This window comes from Periophthalmus magnuspinnatus, chromosome 13 (assembly GCF_009829125.3).
Source record: "Periophthalmus magnuspinnatus isolate fPerMag1 chromosome 13, fPerMag1.2.pri, whole genome shotgun sequence".
NCBI lineage: Eukaryota > Metazoa > Chordata > Actinopteri > Gobiiformes > Gobiidae > Periophthalmus > Periophthalmus magnuspinnatus.
Window position 1 is genome coordinate 27,528,864 of NC_047138.1, and position 25,087 is coordinate 27,553,950.

The 25,087-nt window shown below is 40.8% G+C and overlaps 1 protein-coding gene across 1 annotated transcript in view; it reads right to left on the reverse strand.

Moving 5' to 3' along the window:
• Window positions 1-4,990: 4,990 nt before the first annotated feature.
• LOC117380750 (SPRY domain-containing SOCS box protein 4-like) overlaps window positions 4,991-25,087 on the reverse strand; it is a 68,945-nt gene continuing 48,848 nt past the window's right edge. The window contains exon 4 of the mRNA XM_033977585.2: window positions 4,991-6,771. Coding sequence (XP_033833476.1) covers window positions 6,644-6,771 — 128 coding nt within the window. The 3' untranslated portion in view covers window positions 4,991-6,643. The remainder of the gene's footprint in view (window positions 6,772-25,087) is intronic.

Below are 25,087 nucleotides of genomic sequence, written 5' to 3' on the forward strand. Positions count from 1 at the left end.
GTAGAAATTATATTGTTACCTCTGTCTCTGTTATTATGTTTTCACAAGGTATATTTTGTTAAAGTTATGAAGTAGCTACAAATGAGAAAAAAAATCACCTTAAACATTTGCCTATTGATATTCAATATAAAAAAAAAAAAAAAAAAAAGAAAGGGCTGTGACGATGACATCTTGACTTTTCTTCTATTAAATAATAAATAATTAAAAATAACGTACATAATGTACGTATCATACCCTCAAAAACAGTGGTGGAAGTGTGGTCCGTGGTGTAGGCCTGTCCCACTTCAGCAAGATACACTGAGGAGGGCAGATTCTCGACCGGAACCTTCAAACTACACTTTGAGGAGTACTTCGAAGGGTACCTTCAAAAGGTGCATTTGGTGAATTGAGACACAGCCCATGTCTAAAGAAAATCAATAAATTAGCTCTTGCATTTCTACTTTGGTCAAAAAAACAGCAGTGAGGCCTGTAAAAAGACGTGCTGTTGTGGGGCTGTACTCTGGAGTGGACGTTGAACTTAAAAAATAAAGTAACTACAAAGGCCAAATAAAGGTATCAAAGATGTAACACACGTCTTTTCTGTCATTATCATCATGTTTAAGTGTCTGCAGAGCCTCCACAGTTTGCATTTAACCTGCTCTGGGTGTTGGGGTTAGCATTAGCATTAGCATTAGCCACATATGTCAACAGCGGCTGCTGCATCTACAGGTCCTCATTCTGGAAAATACAGTAGTATCGGATCAGTGATTTGGTCTGAGTACTCGCCAATACAGATACTTGAAAAATGTGCGGTTTCGGAGCTTTTGATGCCAGTATCGGATATCGGAAATATACAATTTTTTTTGCGGTAAACATCATAAGTCACCTTTCCAATATGGTTCCAAGCACTGTGGCACATACTGTATATATTTGTCACTTTCTTAAAATGATCACTCAAGTTGCAGACAAGTTTAAATTTGTGACAGAAACCTTGTAAGAATGAATGTAACTTTATAGATCTATATTTCTCCAACATTGTTATATATCAAAGTGTCAGAATAGCTCTGATGCCTGTTGACGTATTAGATTACACCTTTATCTTTAGCTGTGAAGTCACCTGTGGGCTGCGATGTGATGAATCCTAAAACTCATATTTTGTTGTTTTGTTTCATTCACATGTGTTTAACACACAAACCCTGCATATTTAGGCTGGGTTCTACCATCAAAAAAAAAAAAAACACGCTGTTCCACCTTGTGATGTTATGTGGTAATACAGGAAGTGCTCCACTGTGTTTTTAAACTCCATGCACCTTCACCAGAATCATTTGGATAATTTCAGCCCTGGATCCTGCCAGTCTCCACCAGTGTAATGAAAACTACCACTTCATGACATCACAAGGTGGAACGGGAGCATTTTGAGCTTTGGAGTTGTAGACAGACAGACTAATAATAAAAGGTTACTCAAACATGTGTGAATGAAACAAAACAACTCCAGGATTTGTTTTGAGAAGATGGCATGTCACCTGCATGATTCCACGGAAATAGAAAGTTAAAGCTACACTTCAGAACATTCACCATGGAGACAGATGTTTTATGCTATACCGGAAAAGATTATAGTCTGAGTCCGAATGCATTTTTCTATGTTTTTCGGTGCAATTAACATGACCAAAAGGAAAGAAACTAAACAGACAGAGGAGGAGCAGAGGAGAGAAGAGAGGAGCAGGAGAGACAGAGGAGAGGAGAGCAGAAGAGACACCGTGAGAAGTTAGAGGAAAGGAGGACAAAAGGACAAAGGACAAAAGGAGCAGAGGAGAGAGAGAGGAGCAGAAACAGACAGAGGGGAGGAGGAGCAGAGGAGACAGTGAGGAGAGAGGAGATAGAGGAGCAACAGAGGAGAGTAGGAGCAGAGAGGAGAGAAGAGCTGAATGTCCCTGAGTGACCCCTATACTGAGTCTTATGTTGTATTTTTATTCTGGGACTTTTAAATCAATGTCAGACTCTTTGCTTTCAGATAAATGTATTTGAACATATTTTTTATTATTAGTTTTCATGTCAAAGTGAGGATTATGCAGCGTGTCACACATCCTCTGCTACTACCCCTGTACGTGTGCTGGTTACAAGTCCTCACTGTGAGTCAAACTTGTATTATTGCTCTTTAAATTTTCTCTTGCGTTGCATTGGTATCACTTGGCATCAGGGTTTCTGGTTCACCATTAACTTTCTGCTGAAGCTTATCGCAAAGGGAGTGAAGACTGCACTGTGATCAGACGCAACAGAGCTGAACAAGCCATGGTTTTAAATGAAAAACACACTGACCCGTAACTTTATTTTTACGTCTACTAGTCTATGTGTCTTATACAGCTCAAGATCATTCTAAAGATAATCAGGAAAGGTCCATTTCTGTCCCGTGAATGTGACTTTAGTATCAATACCCGCTCAAATGACTATCTAGTTTCAATACTAGCTATAACATCGATACTTTTTTTTACTGTAAAACCTTTAATCAGATTTGAAAACATGTTGTCAGACCCATCCCAGTCAAAACAAAGCAGTGTAAATCCATGTAGTTGTATAGATCAGCAGCTGTTTTGTTTGGGGCATTACATTGGACAGTACTACGGAGCAAACGGGCCGGTGCATTTGGCAGTGACACAGAGGAGAGCTAAACTTTGATCACAGCTTTTGTTCAGCTCAAAGCCTCAGTGAGAGAAAAGATCATCGGACAGGAGTGGAACTGGCATCTGGGTTACATAAACAGCAAGCCGTGGTATTTGTTGTCTTGGTTTGAGCAATGTTTTATCACTTTTAAGCAGTGGTGGATGAAGTACTCAGTTTAGTTGAGTAACTTTTTGCCTCTCTATCTGTACTTCTACTTAAGTAAAAGTATCACATGAAAAAAAATCATTTAAGTCCCTGTTTAAAAATGTACTTGTAGGATCATATAGAGACCAAAATGAGAGGAAGGGCGACAGCTTTTCAATAAAGTAACAGCATCTCACACATATTTTGAAATTTGAACGTGTTAAATGTAGTGATATTGATTAAAATACATACGTTGTGATCCAAACTAATTTCTCAAGTTTTCTTATGAATTTTTCTTTATGAATTTATTTTTGTTTGCTCAAAGCCGAAGCTTGAACTCAAAAATTTAAGTCAGGATTTAATCACGAACATGGTAAAAATAACACTTCAAATCATATGAAAAGTACTTTTTACTTTTCAGTCCAATTGAAAAATGATTTGGAGTAAAAAGTACAGATACCTTCTCTGAAATGTACTGAAGTATAAGTAAAAAGTACAGCTACCAAAAAATTCTACAGTACAGTACTTTACTACTTTTACTTCGTTACGTTCCACCATTGCTTTCAAAACATGTTGTCATAGCTGAAACATTAATGATTGGTTCGCTGTAAAAGTTTTGTAGAATTCCAGCTTAACCTTCTGAAGACTCCATGACCCATCAAACACCAATAAAACTTACGCAACAGGGAATCAATTGACAAGAGCCCACTCCCTGCTAAAACAGCGGAGCGGGCGGGAAGGGGCGTTACCTTCAACAGCCTCGCTACAGATTGGCTCTTTGGCGCTAAGCTACTCGCGGTCGGAGTTCCAAATATGGAACTCGGCTCCAAATACCACTGGGGCAACCTGTCGGGAGCAGTGGGACCCATCTCCAGATCTTGAGCTAGTCTTAGTCAGGACAACCTTAGCTGGAGGATTTTACCTTTGCTGGATGTTTTGGGTCCACCAGTCAAAAGTTTAGACACACCTTCTCATTCAATGCTTTTTTTTCTGTACTTCAACTACTTTCTACATTTTAGATAAATATGGACAACACCAGATATATGGAATTATGTTGTAAAGAAAAATAACCAAATATTATTTTAAATCCTCAAAGTTCCACCCGTTCCTTTGTCGACCTTGCTGTAAATGCTTGGCCTTCTTTTACTGAGTCTCCTTGGTTTTCACTTCACAGCAGCGCCACGTCAGGGTCAAAGAATAATAAAAGAGTGGGTATTTTAAAATTTCTGAAATATATGTAATACTTTCAGTTGATTTTCTATTTACTTCAATCCATTCGTGCTCAAAGATTCTCACTGAAATCATCAAAACTAAGAAACTATGTCTAAATGGGAAAGTTGAACTGGCGTGGGCAGAGTTGTGTTTTAGTTTCCTCGAGTGATGCAGAAAAGAGGGAGCCACCGTCTGTGAATACTGTTTACCTAACGTGACCAATGAACATGAAGAAAAAACAAACATGGAAAATTTGATTTGTCTCGCCTCGTTTCCACTGGTTCGTTTGGAGTGTCTAAAGTGAACTGTACCGCCCGTCTGAGGGGTCTGAAGCTCTGGACCCCTGGGCACGAGCTCCCAGTGGGGGCAGCGCTGTACGGATCGCCGTATTTGAGGTGGAGCTACACAAGAAACGAGATGATTGACCAAGAGAGGACGCAGACTCAAGACAAAAAGCAGATGTGAACATAAAATGATCATTTCTCAGCAAACACCGACTTGATGCCGTATTTCTAGTGAGGTCCACTTTATATGCTGAGCTGAAAAAAAGCACTCACTTAAAAAGACTGATAATATTTAGAAGTATTTGGGAGTATTAGTAGTATTTAAGTGGTATTTAGTATTATTTTAGTAGCATTTTAATATTTAGTAGTATTTCAGGAGTATTTAGTAGCATTTTAATAGTATTTAGTACAATTTTAGCAGTATTTTTGTATTTACTTGTATTTTAGTAGTATTTATTAGTATTTCCGTAATATGTTAGTAGTGGTTTGTGTAGTGCATAATGCAGCTAACATGAGCCAAACCCACTGCATTACATGAAGAGGCATTAAAATGTGGCATGAAAAATCAAGAGAAGTGAAATAAAAGCAGAAAAAGCTGATGATAAACCAGAAGTAGTTTAGCGTTTGTGCTAGCTTTAGCTTTAGCCACGTCTCACAGCGCCACAAACTAAAGAAACAAACGTTTGAAGAAAATATTAATACAACTCAACAATACAAGTTTAGCCAAGTTTATTCTTCACATTAAAAGATCTCATGGCAGCACATTCTTGAATCTGCGAGACCCCCTCTGGACCCCGCGTAAATCTCAAAATACATAGAAAAAAAATGACAAAAAAAATCTCCTAAGACCATTTTCCAAAGTAGATGATAAAAACTCAAGAGGCCAAATGGTGGAAGAAAGAAAAGCAGCACTTAAAAGCATGTAGTGTTTATGTTCTGGTGATACTGTACTGTGCTTTGGGTTGAGTTCATGTCTCAGGCACATTAGCAGGCCAAGACGCAAATGTTTCAAGATTAGGAAGATTCGAAAACAATGATTAAACTAATTTCTAAAAAGTTGGGACACTGAAAATTAAAAGATACAATTAAAAGCATCTGTAAATGTAATAAAATCACAATTATATCGTTAGCACATGACACTATAATCGACTGCAGAATGTCAAAATGTTCACTAATCCCAACTGTTAATCAAAGTTGGGGTTCTTATGTACTTAAAAACAATATTTAAGACTAAGACATTCATAATTTAATATTTAAAAATACATCATACGCGGTGACAGCAGCCCATCTAATTATAACCACTAGGGGGCGGAAAAAGTAGTAGTAAAATAAATCTTATCATTTTGTTAATATTTGGGATTGGAAATAAGCCTTTTGCTACCATCAAAATGTGACAACTTTGTTCAATTTTTAACAATATAAATGAGTTTAATACTTAAAAATGGCAGTATTCACTTCTGTTAATTTACAGTGTCCCAATGTTTTTGATTTTTGTAAATAAGGTGCAATCCCATGTTGTGTCTGCATTACTGCACAAAGAGACCCTCGCGTTCATCTAACCCATAATGCCTTTGTATGTAATGCGTTTCTGAACCAAAATAGTGCATTTTACTTTCCATTTTCTTGTATATATCCATAAACATGAACGGATTTTGTGCATAAGGCTTGTATTCACTAAACTGCATTGCAACACTTTAATCTCATGGTTCAAGGTCCTGTATTACACAAAAGTGACTCTTGTGAGCTTTAAGTCAAGTTATAATGCTGTTACCTCATCAAAAACATCCCTGGAGCTATGTTCATTTCATTCACATGTTTGAGAAATCCTGCATTATTAGGCTGTCTTCATTTCCAAAGCTGAAAATGGTCTGTTCCACCTTGTGATGTCATGAAGTGGTAGTTTTCAAGCTAACAGCTACCTTTTACCTTTAGTTGGCAATTCCAGGACTGAAATCATCCAAATGATTCTAGTGAAGGTGTGTGGAGTTTAAAAACACAGTGGAGCACTTCCTGTATTATGACATCACAAGGTGGAACAGAGTGTTGTGTGTTAAACATGTGAGAAAAACAAAACAACTCCGGTTATGTTTTTGATGAGGAAACATTATAACATAGATCAGAAAATAGAGTAATATGGGCCCTTTAGCTTCTCCGCCTTGCTAGCGCAGCAAGAAAGCAAAGTTTAAAAATAAGAAAAAATATGCAGATTAAAAAAAAAAAAAAAAAAAAATCCAAAATCTCAACTCTTGTAAACGAAATAATTTTTTGCAACTGTTCTGTGTGTTCTGTCGTGTTTTCAGCGCAGTCCCAGCTGGTTTGAGCAGATAGGTCCATCTTGCGTCCTGTATCATTGCTATAGAACGTATTCATTGGTACTGGAGGTAGTTTTTGAGCGTCTGGGGCAGAGGGAGGGTGTCGATGTGGTGAATTCGGTCTCGTCCCAGGGCAACGCGGGCCACTCGTCTGCAGAGGTCCATGAGGGGGAGGGGCTCCGCTGTGGGAAGAGAAGGAGAGCAGTTAGATTAATGGTAATATGACCTTTACAGTGTGGTATAGGGTAGTTTGTATGCACGGGTTTTTATAGTATGCATGGGCATCGTTATCACAATGCTCTAAAGGATTCTGAGTTGAATTCAGCTTCATATTCACATACTGCGATGGGTTTGTGTTGCACTTAAGTTTCGTAATAACTATTATGTCACTATTCTGAAGTTAAAGGTCCCATATTACGCTATTTTCTGATCTATGTTATAATGTTTCCTCATCACAAACAGACCCGGAGTTGTGTTTTGTTTCATTCTCACATGTTTAACACACAAACCCTACATATTTAGGCTGAGTTCTTCTCTCAAATGGAAAACACTCTGTCCCACCTTGTGATGTCATGTGGTAATAAAGGGAGTGCTCCACTGTGTTTTTCAACTCCACACACATGCATTACAATCATTTGGATAATTTCAGACCTGGGATTGCTAATCTCTACTGAACTAGTGGTAAGAGTTAGCCGTTACCTTGAAAAAAATACCACATCATGACATCACAAGGTGGAACAGAGCATTTTGAGCTTTGGAGATGTACACAGACTAGTTAAGTGTTACTGAAACATTTGTGACTGACATAAAACACAACTCCAGGTATGTCTTCGAGAAGGTAACAGCATTATAACAACTTAAAGCTCAATTTTGTGTAATATAGGACCTTTAAAGATACACCATGTAACTTTTCTCAACTGAGTCTGCCACCTGCTTTGTTTGCAATGTTCCACTGTATGCCATTAAACTTCTCAACCTTCACTGAGATAAGTTGCAGATCCCACTCCGTAAGAACGCACAATTTTCAAGTTTATTTAATATCACACCTGTCTCAATGGAGATGGACAACTTTAATGCCATACTGTGGAACATTTTATTCAAAGCGGTGAGAAGGTGACCCGCGCACAATACAATAAAACATATATAAAGCACAGTTAATATTGCTTTTTTTTTTTTTTTTTTTTTTTTTTTTTACAGGGATTAAAAGTATAGATTATACAGTATCTTAGAAGAGATAGTAGTAAACAGTCTAAACAGTCATGGATTTGGTTGAAATGATTTACACTATGGCATTACTCTTATTGATCTCCATGGAGACAAGCAGGTGAGGCCTCCAGTCTAAGTTAGAGGTCAGATCTGCGGAGACACAAACCCACATCAAAGTATTTTTCTTTGCTATAAAACACTTGTAAGGAACCACTCACCCATTAAAACATTTTTATTCAGACTGGTTTTCAACACCTAGTAATGTTGTGACACATTATCATTATTTATATTTTGTTGTATTAATGTATTTTATTTTATTCTCCTATTTTACTGTTTTAGTATGATTTTAACTTGCTTTTAGTTTGGTCACCTGAGTGTTGTAAAGTGCTCTATAAATAAACGTTGATTGCTTGATTGATTCACTCACACATTCATACACCAGTGTACACAGACACTGGAGGTGAGGCGGGTCAAGTGCCTTGCCCAATGACACAACAACAGCAGCATTCATCTGTGGAGGCTGAAATCGCACCGCCAACCTGTCGATCTGACCACTCAACCCATATTTATGTCGAGAGCGGGATTCAGACTGCCAACCTTCTCATCAGTGGACGAACACTCTACTAACTGAGCTACTGTCGCCCATTCCAGGCAAAGCAATAACATTTCTATGGAGACAAAGAATGTGCTATGTAACATTTCAGCTAGGGAGTCTGCCACATGATTAAGTATTTGTAAATGTACACAATCTCCTTGCACAGCATATAACAACATTTTCCAGTACTGCATCGCCTAACTACTTCTCCCAAGTATAATTGAGCTAGACACAGACTCAATAAACCAGCCATTCACAGCTATTTAAAATCCCCACCACAAAATGAGGTGCTCTTGTGACCTATACGCTCATATATTAGCCCAAAGTGTATTCTTGGCTCTCTGTGTGGTTAAAGATGTGAACAGTGTCATCGTATTTTCCCACAAACTGCTGCGCTAGTGCATCAGCTAAAAGAAAACTGGCTAGTCTACAGACAGGACCAGAAACCAATAGAATCTGACAGGGCTAAACGCTGAACCATGCAAATCAATGTTAATGAACTGTGTAATGGTGCGTGGGTAAATAAATAAAACAGGCTAGTGCTTACGGCTCAACTCTACGGAGCAAAGAGCGCTATTCCAGGAAATTCCTTAGCAGTGGTGGTTTGGAGAGCGACCTTTACCGCAGCGGGGAGTGGGATAATGAAATTAACAGGGAGATAAAGAATGAAACTAAAGCCAGAGTATGTAACCTTTAATCCTAAAATATGTGCATGTTTGTTTTTTCTTCGGTTTGGTTGCACTGAAAAACGTAAATGTGCGTCTTTTATTGTGAGTGGGCTTGCATCTCCACAAACCTGACTCTTATTTGGTCTGGAGGAGGGCCTTCTCCTGCTTGTTTCCATGGAAATGTTGTTCCCTTGACGATACATTTCCACAGTGTGACATTAAACTTATCCAACTCCACTGAGAATGTTCCTAAGTATGGCTTTAACTTTGTATTTCTGTGGAATTGTGCAGGTGATGTGCCACCTTCAGAAAGTTGCATACTGTATCTTTAATGTTAACTCTTTATTTAGGTCAGGATGGGCTTACATAAGCAAATGGCTTCAGCCCAATTAGTTTTTGGTTGCAATTAATGAAGAAAATGTTTTTCTTTTTTTTAAAATGTAAACCACCAAAATAACATGTATTCATTCATAAACTATAGAGATGTGAGGGAAAAGTTTCTGGGACTGCAATATAGACCGACAGTAATTGTGTAAGTAAGCATGTCTGGGATAGGCCCCAGCAGTTGGTTCTGCATGGTTCTCATACCTAGATGGACACGCTAGATGTTACTTTATGCATTTTGATAGACATTGGATAAGAACCATAGAGAAAATCAAGCAAATAGCCTAGAACTTGCTATATATACATATATATATGAATTTTCACCTTAAAATTATTCTAAGGCCCAAATCTGTATTAAGTAGTATTGGCCTACAGAATGTTGTGATATCATTTAATCTGGAGCAAAACTGCAACGCTGGTTTAGCAGGGGGCGGGCGCTTGACCTCGGGGAGAGAAGGCTCCTAATTCGTCTGTTATTAATGTTCATATCTTATGTTCCGGACACAATACATAGCAGCATAATAAATCAGGATCATGTAGAGAAGGTCATCCCAGACATTTTAAAATCAAAATGCTGAAACAGAGCAGCAGTTACAGAAAGAGTCGATGGAGCCGGAAGTGCATCCATAATCACTTCCCATTTGGAACACGGCAACTAGCAGGTTAGCCATGTCCATTTGTGTATACACATATATATATATATATATACACATATACACTCACCTAAAGGATTATTAGGACCTGTTCAATTTCTCCTTAATGCAATTATCTAATCAACCAATCACATGGCAGTTGCTTCAATGCATTTAGGGGGGTGGTCCTGGTCAAGACAATCTCCTGAACTCCAAACTGAATGTCAGAATGGGAAAGAAAGGTGATTTAAGCAATTTTGAGCGTGGCATGGTTGTTGGTGCCAGACGGGCCGGTCTGAGTATTTCACAATCTGCTCAGTTACTGGGATTTTCACGCACAACCACTTCTAGAGTTTACAAAGAATGGTGTGAAAAGGACGCCTCCCTAGGGAGGTGTTCTGGGCATGTCTCACCGGGAGGAGGCCCCGGGGAAGACCCAGGACACGCTGGAGGGACTATGTCTCTCGGCTGGCCTGGGAACGCCTTGGGGTCCCACCGGAGGAGCTGGAGGACGTGTCCGGGGTGAGGGAAGTCTGGGAGTCCCTGCTTAGACTGCTGCCCCCGCGACCCGGCCCCGGATAAGCGGAAGAAAATGGATGGATGGTGTGAAAAGGGAAAAACATCCAGTATGCGGCAGTCCTGTGGGCGAAAATGCCTTGTTGATGCTAGAGGTCAGAGGAGAATGGGCCGAGTGATTCAAGCTGATAGAAGAGCATCGTTGACTGGAGTAACCACCTGTTACAACCGAGGAATGCAGCAAAGCATTTGTGAAGCCACAACATGCACAGCCTTGAGGCGGATGGGCTACAACAGCAGAAGACCCCACCGGGTACCACTCATCTCCACTACAAATAGGAAAAAGAGGCTACAATTTGCACAAGCTCACCAAAATTGGACAGTTGAAGACTGGAAAAATGTTGCCTGGTCTGATGAGTCTCGATTTCTGTTGTGACATTCAAATGGTAAAGTCAGAATTTGGCGTAAACAGAATGAGAACATGGATCCATCATGCCTTGTTACCACTGTGCAGGCTGGTGGTGGTGTAATGGTGTGGGGGATGTTTTCTTGGCACACTTTAGGTCCCCTTAGTGCCAATTGGGCATTGTTTAAATGCCACGGGCTGCCTGAACATTGTTTCTGACCATGTCCATCCCTTCATGACCACCATGTACCCATCCTCTGATGGCTACTTCCAGCAGGATAATGCACCATGTCATAAAGCTCCAATCATTTCAAATTGGTTTCTTGAACATGACAATGAGTTCACTGTACTACAATGGCCCCCACAGTCACCAGATCTCAACCCGATAGAGCATCTTTGGGATGTGGTGGAACGGGAGCTTCGTGCCCTGGATGTGCATCCCACAAATCTCCATCAACTGCAAGATGCTCCTATCAATATGGGCCAACATTTCTAAAGAATGAATCAGCACCTTGTTGAATCAATGCCACGTAGAATTAAGGCAGTTCTGAAGGCGAAAGGGGGTCAAACACCGTATTAGTATGGTGTTCCTAATAATCCTTCAGGTGAGTGTATATGTATGAAACCCAGCAATTGAGACAAAATGATCAGTAATGGATAGAATTAAAATGACGCATTTAAATGTACAAGAAACTTATAAAGCTTCGCAAACATGGAATATACATAATGTAATCTGCTTCTAATTTACATCACAAAGATTTCCATCAAGGCGTCATGGTTCTGCAAACAGTATCATTGAAATTCAAGCACCTTAATGCAAATCATATCAGCATTTTCACAAAGTATGGAAATGGCATAATCACTATACATTATTCTGTACCATTGTTGTAGAAAGTGCCCTGATCTCAATATCAAATACACTTTTACTTGCCTGATCAGCCAGTCCCTTCTACGTTCTGATCAAATGTTCTAACCTGACTTGAGATGGACCAACCACAGTCGCACATTTGCATCACCTGACATCTCCTCTCAAAAATTCTCGTAACATTCATTCAGCAAAATATAACTTATTTTATCTGAGATGTTGTTTCTCAGTCCTTGATGTTTTTTTTCTCCTTGTTTACATGTGAGCAGCCATATTTTTTTTTTGTGGTTTTTTTACTTGGACAGAGCACACATCTCTGATTGGTTAATCCACCTGTCAATCACACCCTCTGAAATCAGGGAGACAGGATACGGGCCCCTGATCCACTTCTTTGTAAAGTTTTATCAAAGCGTTGCCAGGTAATTGGTGGATTTCAGCTTCCTGTTACATGCAACAGGACTTTTTCCTCTTTCAAAAGACATAATATTTAGCTTTAAATTGTTAACTGCTAACTAAATATTAATTCACCATGAACCATACTCCAATTCAGTTTCTCTACAATTAAGTAAAAAACAAAACAGACTGGTCAAGTTCAAGCCTGTTGTCGTGGCAACAGAAAATCTAGCAACATGGAGCCTCTTTGTACCAAAAGCACCTGAACACAGTTTGTAAAGTTTGGATGGAGGACGGCATTAGTGTGAATGGTTTAAAAGAGCGTGCGTCCGTTCCATAATAAGTGCGATCGTATAGATGTCGTTCTGATCACTGATAGTGTTGCCGTGGTAAGAAACATGGCGTTTGACCCTCTTGTTTCTAAATATTTTTATTTTATTTTTTCAGAACATTTAGAACTACCCTTCCGACATTAATATGAGCAAATGTAGCACCGAGGAACGAACCCTCATTGTACAACGGTACTTTGAGTCACATGGGTCAAATTCAGAAACCCAGCAGTGTTACCGTCAACATTTTAATACCAGAGATGCCCCAAGCGTAAATGTCAATAAAGGAATAAGTCGTTTTCAAAGACAAGGTGCAGTATGTGATCTCCCGAGACCCGACTAGTCACGATTTCTTCCTGTGGGGCTATATTAAAGAAAAGGTGTTTATGAATAAACCTCAGACAATAAACCACTTAAAATGTAATATCGAGGATCAAATAAGAGCCATAAGCCCGGAAATGCTTTCAAATGTTATGCAAAGTGTGTTGGATCGGGCTATTTAGTGCAAAACTGAAAATGGTGGACACTTTAGTGAACAATTATAACCATATATATTGCCAAAAATCTCAGAAGGTTCAGTTTACCTGCTGCTAAAATTTGGTGAGTATAACTTAATTATAGGAGCCACTGAGGATTTAAAAGTGTCATTAACTTTTGAGCCACCATGTATTTATGAACTCAAATTACCAGTATTGCATTCTTTTTTTCATTGTATTGTACATTTAGAATAGAGTTTGTGTTATTATGTAAGTGGCATAAATTAATTCCAATATCATCGTTTATATTTACTTCAGTGATATATCGAACGTCAACATTTTGAATCGTGACAGGTCTACTTGTCTCCGTGTTTACCAGACTGCCAAACCCTGACGTTGTGGGGTCATTTCAATTTTACAGAGGCCCCAAGGTAAAACTAATCCAGTGTGAATAAGGCTTCTGTCAGTATAGATAAAGAGTACTGATATTTTTCACACAACAGCCTCAGAAAGTGGCACCAATATGCAACTCGACAAGATGTAATTGACAGTTGAAAAGACTAGGACATAAGATTAATATGACAAGTTCATGAACCCAATCCCAAACACATAAGATTCAACATTTGTGGTCATTATGACATAACCAAACTGTAAAATATGAACACAACCTATTCGCCCGAGCTTGACTCTCATCCAGAAACCCACAGAGTACAGTGTCCCCTTTCTCCTCGCCAGCCTTTTGCACCCTAAGGCGAGTCTATTTGAAATAACAGTAGCCTCAGCAGATTGAAGGACTCCCCAAAGACACGCAACGACAACAGAAATCAATCCCACAGGTTTCCGCGGCAACCGGCTGAGTATGACGTCATTCGGACGAGAGTGAGATGTGTGTGGTGCGAGTATGGGTCTGCATCATGGTGCCAATTTGAATCCCAAGAGTGAGAACGAAAGTAAACAGATTCATACAGTATATTCATTTATTGTTTAGAGGTTTGGGCACAGGCTGAAGAATTAAAAGTATTAAAAAGTGGAAAGTCGGATTGATTTTATTTGATGTTACAGAGCAGTGGGCGTGTAGTGGTGACGGTGAAAACGGGAGTTGATCGAAGCAGTGGCGTCTTGAATATAACAGTGTAAAGATTACTCAAACATGCATGAATCATTACAACTTGGGCAGTTCTTGTTTTTGTTTTCCATACAGACATAACACTGCAGCGTTCCCGTGTAAAGAAACACACCCAGTTTCTGTTTGTTTATTTTCTGAACACAAGGGCTACTGCAAGGCCGTAACTCACACCAAAACAAGAGCAACACGACAGTAGTCTCAACTCACTAGAGCCGGTCTCCAAAACAGAGCAGAAACTGACCAATCGGAGTTCACGTCCTTGTCGGCATAGCAACCAAGTGTCACATATAAAAGCAGTCAACATGATAACAGTTACAAGAACAACAAAAGGTGTCGACTGTGAGATAAACACTGAATATCAGATCATTACAACGCCAATGATATGTTGTAGTAAAGCGAGAGAGGGAGAGAGAGAGAGAGTGACCGCGAGAGTAAGAGAGAGAAAGACAGTGAGAGAGAGAAAGACAGCGAGAGAGAGAAAGACAGCGAGAGAGAGTAAGTGCGAGAGAGTAAGTGTGAGAGCGGGAGTAAGACAGCGAGAATGAGAGAGAGGGTAAGAGCAAGAGAGTGAGGGTGAGAGAGCAAGAGAGTAAGTGAGAGCAAGGGTAAGAATGAGAGAGAGAGCAAGAGAGTGAGTGAGAGCGAGAGTAAGAGCGAGACAGCGAGTGACAGCGAGCAAGAGAGAGTGAGAGCATGAGAGTGAATGAGAGCAAGGGTATGAACGAAAGAGTAAGAGCAAGAGAAAGTGAGGTAAGAGTGAGACAGTGAGAGAGAGTAAGAGAGAAAGTGAGAGCAAGAGAGCGAGACCATGACAGCAAGAGCGAGAGAGAGAGTGAGACTGAGTCTAAGAATGAGAGAGCAAAAAATTAAGAGTGAGCAAGAGAGTGAGAGAAAGCAAGCGAGAGAGAGAGAGTGAGAGCAAGAGTGGGAGAGTGAGTGAGAGCGAGGGTAAGAACGAGAGTGAGAGCAAGAGTGAGAAAGTGAGAGCAAAAGAGCGAAAAAGTGAGTGAGAGAGAAAGAGTGATAAAGTGAGAGAGCAAGAGAGCCAGAGAGCAAAAAAGTAAGTGCGAGCAAGACAGTGAGAGAGAGACAGTGAGAGTGAAAATAAGAGAATGAGAGAGCAAGAGAGAGCGAGAGAATGAGTGAGTGAGAGTAAGAGAGAAATACCAATGAAATGCTGCAGTAGCATAATGTACGAGCTGTACCGTTTTCCCACTTTCCTCTTGCCATTATAACCCTACATGTTTTAAACCCGTTCTCTCTCCCATCATGCCCTCCTAACCTGCCCACAGCCTTTAGCGCTGAAGTGCAAATGCCAGTCTGGTGCGGAGCTTCATGACGCCAGGTTAAATTCCCTTTATTCTGATTCATGGTCAAATAAAAACTTGTGAAATATCAACTGGCTCTGGACCCAAACCCACAGTGCAGTATTCAGGGCCATAGACTGCAGTGGACTTTTATGGACTTTCTCATTTGGCTAGCCGCATCTGCCTAAGCAAATTTACTTTATAACATCAGCAGTAGCCAAAGAGATGCGAAAGGTCCACTCCACAGCACAAGAGGATACAGTGTAGAGTGTGAGAGCGAAGAGGCTGGAGCTTAAGCGGGTTAGATCTACATGAGCTATAAAGGTGCAATTTTGGTTTGTATAGTCAGATATCGCACTTAGATTATCATTTCACATTTAAATCGCAATGTCGGTGTACTTCCTCAGTCGTCCAGGTCTGATCCATAGAAAAAGACACATTCAAATCTGTCAACTGGACAAAAAGTTGAAGGAGTGAAGACGTTTCGCTGCTCGTCCTAGTACTTCAGTTCCGGTCAGATCACTGATAGACGCTGCCTTATATCTGTCTGACGGGAGGAGCTACCATGCGTTTTCCAGTTGACAGATTAGATTTCTTCTTTTATCCGAAACAATTTAATAGCAGAAATGGGTTTGTTGATTTCTGGTTGATAGCTGCGGTGCCAATTTCCGCCTGCGCCTTTAGGGTAAGTGACTGTAAATGTCATCACAACACAGAACCACGCTGCCAGACAAGCTCATGACAGCAAACTGGAATTTCCCCCCATTTATTCCAAAATGACAACACGATACTGTTAAATCCCTCATGTATCCCCTTGAACAACAGTTTACCTCTGTGCATTAGAACAGCCCGATTTTGAAATATTTTGAAATCTCTGTTGAAAACTAATTTGTTCGTATTGCATTATTGTGTTTTTGCATGTTTTGTTTTATGAGATTGCACTTTATATCACCTTTGTACAGCATCTGTGGTTTTAAATGTGCTTTATAAATAAATTTGACTTAAAAAAAAAAAGAAAAAAATGATCAAGAAATGGTTTCCGAAGCAATGGCGCCTCAAATGCATATTACTTCATAACAATACTTACTTAAAAGGTGCTATGTGTACTTTAATACCAAAAAGACCACTTACTTTTTGTAAATCTATATTTGCACTGATGAGTTGATTGACACTTTAGGTCCCTTTAGGCTTTGTTTATTTACAACACTCTAGAACTGTTCGAGAGCCTCCACTAAAGCAAACGAGATGTTTTTTATAATCAGCTGAACCCACAGTCGCTCTTCTTGTCCGTCTGCTGCATAGACTCTATATATACATGAACATAGCTAACCTTCTAGCCGCTGCGTTCCAAAGAGGAAGTGATCATCTGGCTCAATCAACTCTTGCTCCAATTCATTTTATGTTAGAAAAATATCACCCCTTTCTCCACAACTGCTGCTGTCAGACTCATCATATTGGTTTTAAAATGTTCGTTTTAACCCGCTCTACATGATTTTGTTGTTTTTATTTCGCTATTGTGTCCGTAAATCAAGATATGAACATTAATAACCGACAAATCAGACACCTTCTTTCCCTGAAGTGGCTCCAGCTGCTTCTTTATACAATCTATAGTCTGCCGTCTGTGCAGTTAAGCTTGATTAGTGTATTACATCCTGTCCAACCCTTTCACAATAAAGCCCTTTGTGTAGGTGGTAAACACTGGAGCTTTTATGTTGAAAGCACCAGGAAAATGTCTAGTTGTTTTATCGCGGAACCTTGACATCAAAGATGCGCTGAAACTTTTTTTTTTTTTTTTTCCCAAAGGCAGGACGTTATTGCTACTCAACCCGAGATAAAACAAAGCAGAGGTGGGACAGGGCGGGTCATAAAAAGCACCGGGACAGACCGCTCCATGAGACGACCTGTCCTCCTCTGCTCCTGTCCCTGCACCTGTGGGATACAGGTCAGGAGTGAGCGAGGGAGAAAGAAAGAGGGAGAGACAATGAGAGAGTGAGTCAGTGTGAAAGAGCAAGTGAGTAAGTGTGAGAGAGCGGGAGAGTGAGAGCGAGAGTGAAAAAATAAGAGCGTGAGAGAAGTGAGAGCGAGCGAGAGGGTGAAAGACAGTCAGAGGGGAAAGAGAGAGCAAGAGAAAGTGAGAGTGAGAGAGCGCAAATGAAAAGTGAGAGCGAGAGAGAATGAGAGCGAGAGAAAGTGAGAGCAAGCGTAAGGGAGAGACAGAGCAAGAGACACAGAGAGAGCGAGGGAAAGTGAAAGCGAGAGAATGCGAGAGAGTGTGAAAAAGTGAGAATGACAGTAAGAGAGCGAGAAGGGGAAAGAGCACGAGGGAGAATGGGAGCGAGAGCGAATGAGAGTAAGTGTAAGGGAGAGAGAGAGAGCAAGAGAAAGTGAGTGAGTGTAAGAGAGAGAGAGGGTGGGAGAGCAAGAGAGTAAAAAGTGAGAGAAAATGAGAGCGAGTGCAAGGGAGAAAGGGCAAGAGGGGGAGAGAGAGGGGTAGAGTGAGAGAAAGTGAGAAAGCAAAAGAGAGAAACAGAGCGAAAGAGGAAGCGAGAGTGCGAGTGTGGGTGAAAGCAAGAGAGCGAGAGAGAGAGTGAGAGCGAGGCAAAGTAATGAAACAAATACAAATAAATCTGAAATAATTAGTTACAATGAAAATGTTTTGATTCAAAACTCGAGCACGCGTGGAGCTGTTCGGCTTGAACGTGCAAGTTGCTGGGTTGCTATAGTGACAGAATTATTGTAATGAAACTGCACATAGCACCTTTAAACATGCATGACTGAATTAAAATACAACTTGAGTGTGTTAATGATGAGGGAAACAGCTATAACAGTTTTTAAAAGTTTATTTTCCATGTCTCCTTAAGATTTATATATATTTATTTTATATTTATTGCAGTAGTTTTTTGTTTTTTTTTACCCAATTAAAATATACTATGAAAAGAAACAGTGGTGCAGTGATGCCTGATGTTTTATTTCTGACGGAGATCTCCTTCGGGACACTGTGACGCAAGCAAGATTTAAACTCCATGAAGTCGGCAAATTGCGTTCAGAGCTAGTCGCCGCGGTGAGGGCTGCCCCAGGCGACGCACTCCGCTCCTGTCACCGTGACGAGGAGCGGCGGGGGTGAACTGTCCGTCAGCACAGATTGACAACTACACAACATAAGCAACACTATATATACATGCTCCTATTGTGTTATGGTGAACCTGCTTTACATTCAGCAGAAGGATACTTTGAATAAACACAATTAGCAAACAACAGACTGCAAATGTATGCGCTTTGAAAAATGCAAACGTCCCAGTCCTGCCAAATAGACTTTTTGAGCTTGTTTTAATGGAGATATTTTTACATATATAATTTAAACGGAGCAAAAACAACTTTAATGAGCTTGTAAGCATGGGAAAAACTTTTTTTTTTTCCCTTTTATTTTTATTGATCTTTTGAACTTTCCCTCTCTCCCTGCCAAATGTGTACTAGGGATGGGCCAATAAACAATAATATCGTTTATCGTGACAAAAAGGGTGGACAATAATCGTTCATGGGACATTTTATATAATCGTGATAATTGCCATTATCTCATTAGAAAACCAACTTATCCACAGGGAAGTCGACGGGGGGGGGGGGGGGGGGGGGGGGGGGGGACAAAGAGGTCTGTTATCCGGGCCCCCAGGGTCTTAGGGGCCCAGAATTGGACCCTCTTTCTATTCATTTGCCGTACAGGGGGGGCTATGTGAGGCTTATTGCCCCGAGCCCCAAAATATCAGTCGAAGGCTCTGCTCATCCATAATATTCTAAGTTAAAAGTTAAAATTATTCATATCCATAATAACTTTAATCATTATCTTGATATAATCGTTAATCGAAATTATTTTGACCATGATAACTGTCACACAAAATTTCAGTATCATCCCAGGCCTAACATGCACTTTAGTTCTGCACAGGTCTGTCCAATATTCAGCCCATCTCTACAACAGCAGAAAGTATTTTTGCGATTGACCAAAAACAACGTAATCCAAAGTGACACATTTATTTCAGAAATCCCTGATTCACCTCACTGTTCCAGCCTTGTGCAGTGATGCAACAAGAGTCAGAAATGGGGACAGTATGGATGAGTGATTTGTCTCTTTTCCCTAAAGTGCTCACCTAAATTCCCATGTAATTCCCCAACAAGGCTTCAGCTCAGCACTTTTCCGTTTGCCCCTCTCCTCGCTCCATTCCCTGTCATCTTCCTCCCTCCTTTAGTCTCTTCATCTCCTCCCCCACCTCTCTCTCGCTCTTTCTTGTCCCTCGCTCCCCTCTACGTCCCCCCTCTCATCTTCCTTTCATCTTCCTCTCCCACTTCTCTTCATCTCCACTCTCCCTCTATCTCTCCCTTCCTCCCTGCTCTCCCCTCCTCTACATCCCCCCTCTCTCTCCCCTTCCTTCTCATCCCTCTTCCTCTATCTCCCTCTGTCTGCCTCCCTCCCTCTCTCTTCTCTACGCTACATCCCCACTCTCTTCCCTGTCCCTCTCATTTCTCTCATCTCCTCTCCCCTGTTCCTCCTCTTTTTCTATTCTCCCTGACCCCCTCTCTCCTCTTCCTCTACTCGCCTCCCTCCGAGGCCTCTGTCCTCGCTTCTCCTCTACATCCCCCCTCTCTCTTCCCTGTCCCTTTCATCTCCCCTCCTCCTCATCCCTCTTCCTCTCTCTCCCCTCTGCCTGCTTGCCTCCCTCCCTCACTTCTCCTCTATGCAACACCCCCCTCTCTCTTCCCTGTCTTTTCCTCTCCCTCATTCCTCTCCCTCCATTCTCTTCATCTCCTCTCCCCTGTTCCTCCCCTTTCTCTTCTATTCTCCCTCCCCCCTCTACTCTTTCTCTCCTCTTCCTCTACTCCCCTCCCTCTCCTCTTTGCCCTCTGTTCTCTTTTCCTCTACATCCCCCCTCTCTCTTCCCTGTCCCTTTCATCTCCCCTCCTCCTCTCCCTCTCCTCTCTCCCCCTCCTTCTCATCCCTCTTCCTCTCTCCCCTCTGCCTGCCTGTCTCCGTTCCCCCCTCTCTCTTCCCTGTCTTTTCCTCTCCCTCATTCCTCTCTCCCTCCATTCTCTTCATCTCCTCTCCCCTGTTCCTCCCCTTTCTCTCTTCTATTCTCCCTCCCCCCTCTACTCTTTCTCTCCTCTTCCTCTACTCCCTCTCCTCTTTCCCCTCTGCCTGCATCCCTCCCTGCCCTCTCTGTTCTCTTTTCCTCTACATCCCTCCTCTCTTCCCTGTCCGTTTCATCTCTCCTCCTCTTCCCCCTCTCCACTCCTCCTCGCTCTCATCACTCTCCTCTTCTGTCCTGTCTGAGGCGGGCCCTTGTCTGTGTAATGGGGTGGAGGCTGCAGTCAGACAGATTTATGGCATAGTAAAGAGGAGAGAGATGGAGAGACGGAGAGATTTTTGAAGTGGCGTTGGCTCCGTCCCAAATGACACAGAGAGGAGAAAGGTAGAGGGGGAGAAAGGAGAAAGAGAGGAGAGAAGGAGGGAGAGGGGAGACAGAGCGGGTTAGAGACAGTAAGAAGATGGTATAAAGAGTGAGAGCAAGAGGGGAGAGGAGGAAGAGAGAGAGACCGAGAGAGAGAGTGAGAGAAGAGGAGGAGAGAGGCACAGAGAGTGAGCAATGGAGGAGAGGAGAAAGAGGATGGGAGAGAAGAGAAGGTGAGGGGATGGTAGATGGAGAGCAAGAGAGAATAAGAGGGGAGAGGAGAAAGAGGGGGAAAGCCAGAGAGAGCGAGAGAAGAGGATGAGAGGATGGGAGAAAGAGTGAGAGAAGGGTGAGAGGATTGTAGAGAGAGCAAGAGGGGGAATAGAGAGAAAGCGAGAGAAAGGGGAAGGGTAAGAAAGTAAGAAGGAAGAGAGGGAAAGAAAGATGGAGAGAGTGGGAGTAAGGGACAAGAGGTGAGAGACATGGCAGTGGAGGAAGAAAGGGAAGAGACAGAACGAAAGATGGGGCAGAGGAGGAAGAGAGGAGAGATGGAGAAAGACAGCGAGGGGGAGAAAGATGAGGAACGGAGGAAAGAAAGGGGCGCGTCGGAGTGTCTGCTCGCACCAAGGTGAGACAGGACATACTTTGGCACGAGGGAACCTTTTTATATCTTGAAGGAAAATTTGAATCAATTTGTCTGCAGGGATCTGGAGATATGGGAAGAAACGAGAGGGAAAGTTCTTTCTATAGAGCTGCCAGACTATAATACTTTTGACTATTAAAACGTCGATTCCGTTGTGAGTAAATTATTAAAAATCTAATTATTTAAACCAAATCGTTCCTTCTGCAAAACACAAGCTGTCCATCATTATACATGGCCTAAGAGCTGCTTTTACAATACATGAACTGGGGCAAGATGAATATTACTTTTATTATTAAATCAAGTATAGCTCCTTTAAAAGATGAAGCCTTAAAGGAACTGTATAAGATTTTTATTTTAAATTTAAAAAGGTGCTATATTACACAAAATTGACTCTTGTGAGCTTTAAGCAGTGTTAAAATGTTGTTTCCTTTTAAAAAACATACCTGAAGTTGTGTTTTGTCTCATTCACACATGTTTGAGAAACCCTGCATTATTAGTCTGTCTACATCTCCAAAGCTCAAAATGCTCTGTTCCACCTTGTGATGTTATGAAGCGGTAGTTTTCAAGTCAACAGCTACCTTTTACCTTTTGTTCTGTAGAGTTTGGCAATTCCAGGTCTGAAATCATCCAAATGATTCTAGTGAAGGCGTATGGACTTTTAAAACACAGTGGAGCACTTCCTGTATGACCACATGACATCACAAGGAGGAACTGAGTCTTGAGATAAGAACTCACACTATATATGCAGGATTTGTGTGTTAAGCAAGTGTGAGTGAATCAAAACGCAACTCCAGGTATGTTTTTTGACGAGGAAACAACATAACATAGATCAGAAAATAGTGTAATATGGGCCCTTTAATAAAATTGGCCTATGTGCCCTGTTTCCCCTGAGGTAAACTTGTTCACATCAAATACAGCTTTTACCTAATAATTCTAATTTTGATTTATTCTTAAGTGAAAACTTTGGAGCTCTGGTTGTTAAGACTATTATCCAATTACCAGACTATCAGAACGCAGTCTAGACCTCGCATGACTCCCATTTGGGTTCCCAGGTTCAATGCTGAAATCCAGTTAGTTTAAACTTAATAAGCCTCTCCCTGATCTACATACAGATACTTTGAAAAACTTTTACAGTATAAATCTAAACCACGAGACACAAAATGACCCACTTGTGTCTCTTTTCAAAATGACTTCCCCGAAAGGCTTGTTTACGGCTCGACTCCTCCCCTTTCTACGCATTCTGCTCCCATTAACTTAATACGCCTTATAATGCACTCACTCCCTGCTAAGGCTATCCCAAACCTTAGCGTAACACTGTTGACCTAGTTCTACATGGCTGGTGATCCGAAAGAGTTTCACTGAGAAATAAAATGAACAAGTAATTATTTTTGAGAACATTTTTGGCTTTTTTGTATATATTTAGTCGTGGACAGAACCAGACCAGTGATATATCAAAAGATTTAAAAGGAAGTGGAGCAAAACCAGTAGATGAGACACCGCTAAACAGTTTTGGGAGTAAAAAATATAAAGTTTAGGTATGTGTTAAAGTGTTCCTTCCTTCTGTTTATGGATGAATACATGCACATACATGTGAGTGGAGATGGTCAATACGCTAAAAAGTGCTCAACCTGCCAACTAAATACTACACATAAATAGATCATTCATAATATTTCATTGCACTGTTGGGGAATTTTTGGTTATTTTCTAGCTATATGCTAAGATTTAAGCAGTAATAGTTTGAATTAATAACATCTAAGGCTCATTATAGATGCAAACTAAGTACTAAAGTGTTGCATTGAATTTTAAATCTGCTCTTGGGTTTTTGTGTCAATGGTAAAAAATTTGCTTCAATATTATCATTTATTGTCCATCTTTACTTCAGCTATACATCAAACATCAAAATGGCTAGACATAAAGCTTAATTTAACACTTAAATGTGAAGCAATAACTGCACAAAACATGACTACACAACTCTCTTAAAGGTTTCTGGTATTAAAAGGGGCTTGGGTAGTTTGTAGTAAATTTAAATTGCATAATTTGGGGTCCAATATATTGGCACAAAAATATTGACAAAGCTCATCTTCACCTCTGGATGCGAAAGAATCGGTATTGGCCATGAAAAAACCCATGTCCGCTTGGGTCCATGTTGACAGATGTTTAATGCCACATTGTTAACAATGTAGGCAAAACAATATCATCACCATGGAGATAAGCAGGTGGTGGACTCTTAGAAATATTACAGAGTAGACCTTTAATGGACTTATTTTATGCATTTGTATCTTTATTTTATATCTTACAAATTACTGTATTTTCTTCACTATAAGGCGCACCTAAAAGCCTTTAATTTTCTCAAAAACCCACAGTGCGCCTTATATATGGATCAATATTGGTCAATTATGACACCCGTAGTCAGGAGGCGTCGCCGAAGTAATAGCGGTAATAATGGGGAGACGGGGAGTCAGCGCAGGGCGACATACGCCACAATCTGCCAATGGATTGCGGATGCCTGGGCTGATATATCAGTCTAAACTGTGGTCCGAGCTTTCGCGAAGGCAGGAATTGTCACTGAACTGCCAGACAACAGCAGCAACACGGACAATGGCGAATTTGACGAGACTCGCCCAACTGTTCAACTCAGACACTGAAGAGGAAGAATTCGACGGATTCGTGAATGAGGAATGAACTGAAAAAGTGAGCTTTACGTGTTTCTTTCACGTGTTTACAACTAAACAAGGCTGGGAGATACTGTGACTGGACATTAACGTTTGAACAACGTTGAGTTATTGCTATTGCATTGCACTATTTTGAGAGTTACTATATTATGAATGCATTAACTTGTTTTGTGAGTGAACAAAGTTTTCAGAGCCTTTTTTATATTCCATTTATAAAGTTTGACTGACTGACTTATCTGACTGTTTTGTTGACATTCCCTTTAGCTCCATCTCGTGGATGCGTAACACAACCCCAGATACTACAGTAGTTTATATTCTATGCGCCTTATATATGAAAACTGTTTTAAAATAGGCCATTCATTGAAGGTGCGCCTTATATTCCGATGCGCCTTATAGTGCGGAAAATATGGTAGGTGTTTTTGAACAATGGTTATGGTAAATAGTTGTTCCTTGGTTTAAAGTGGTTGGAGTGCCTTAAAAATGTGACTAACCAGTGTACGCAGATACTGGGGGTGAAGAGGGTTAAGTGTATAAAATACTCTGACCTACTGCTACCACACTAATCAAATTTTATATGATTACAACATATTCATGGGTTTTAACTCCTTGGTTATGGGTGCCATTTTGAGAACCTTTCACCACTGAAGAGACTCATCACTCCAAAACTCAAGGATATTTTGAATTCACTTTCATTTAAATCTCACCCTTTGAGATAATACACATATTTATTGGCCAAAGACAATGGTAGTAGTATTACACGTAACTCCACAGCTACAGTAGAGATTTAGGGCACAACTTCTGCAGCACTCCCAATTACTAACCCTGGTCTAAAGTCTGAATCAGAG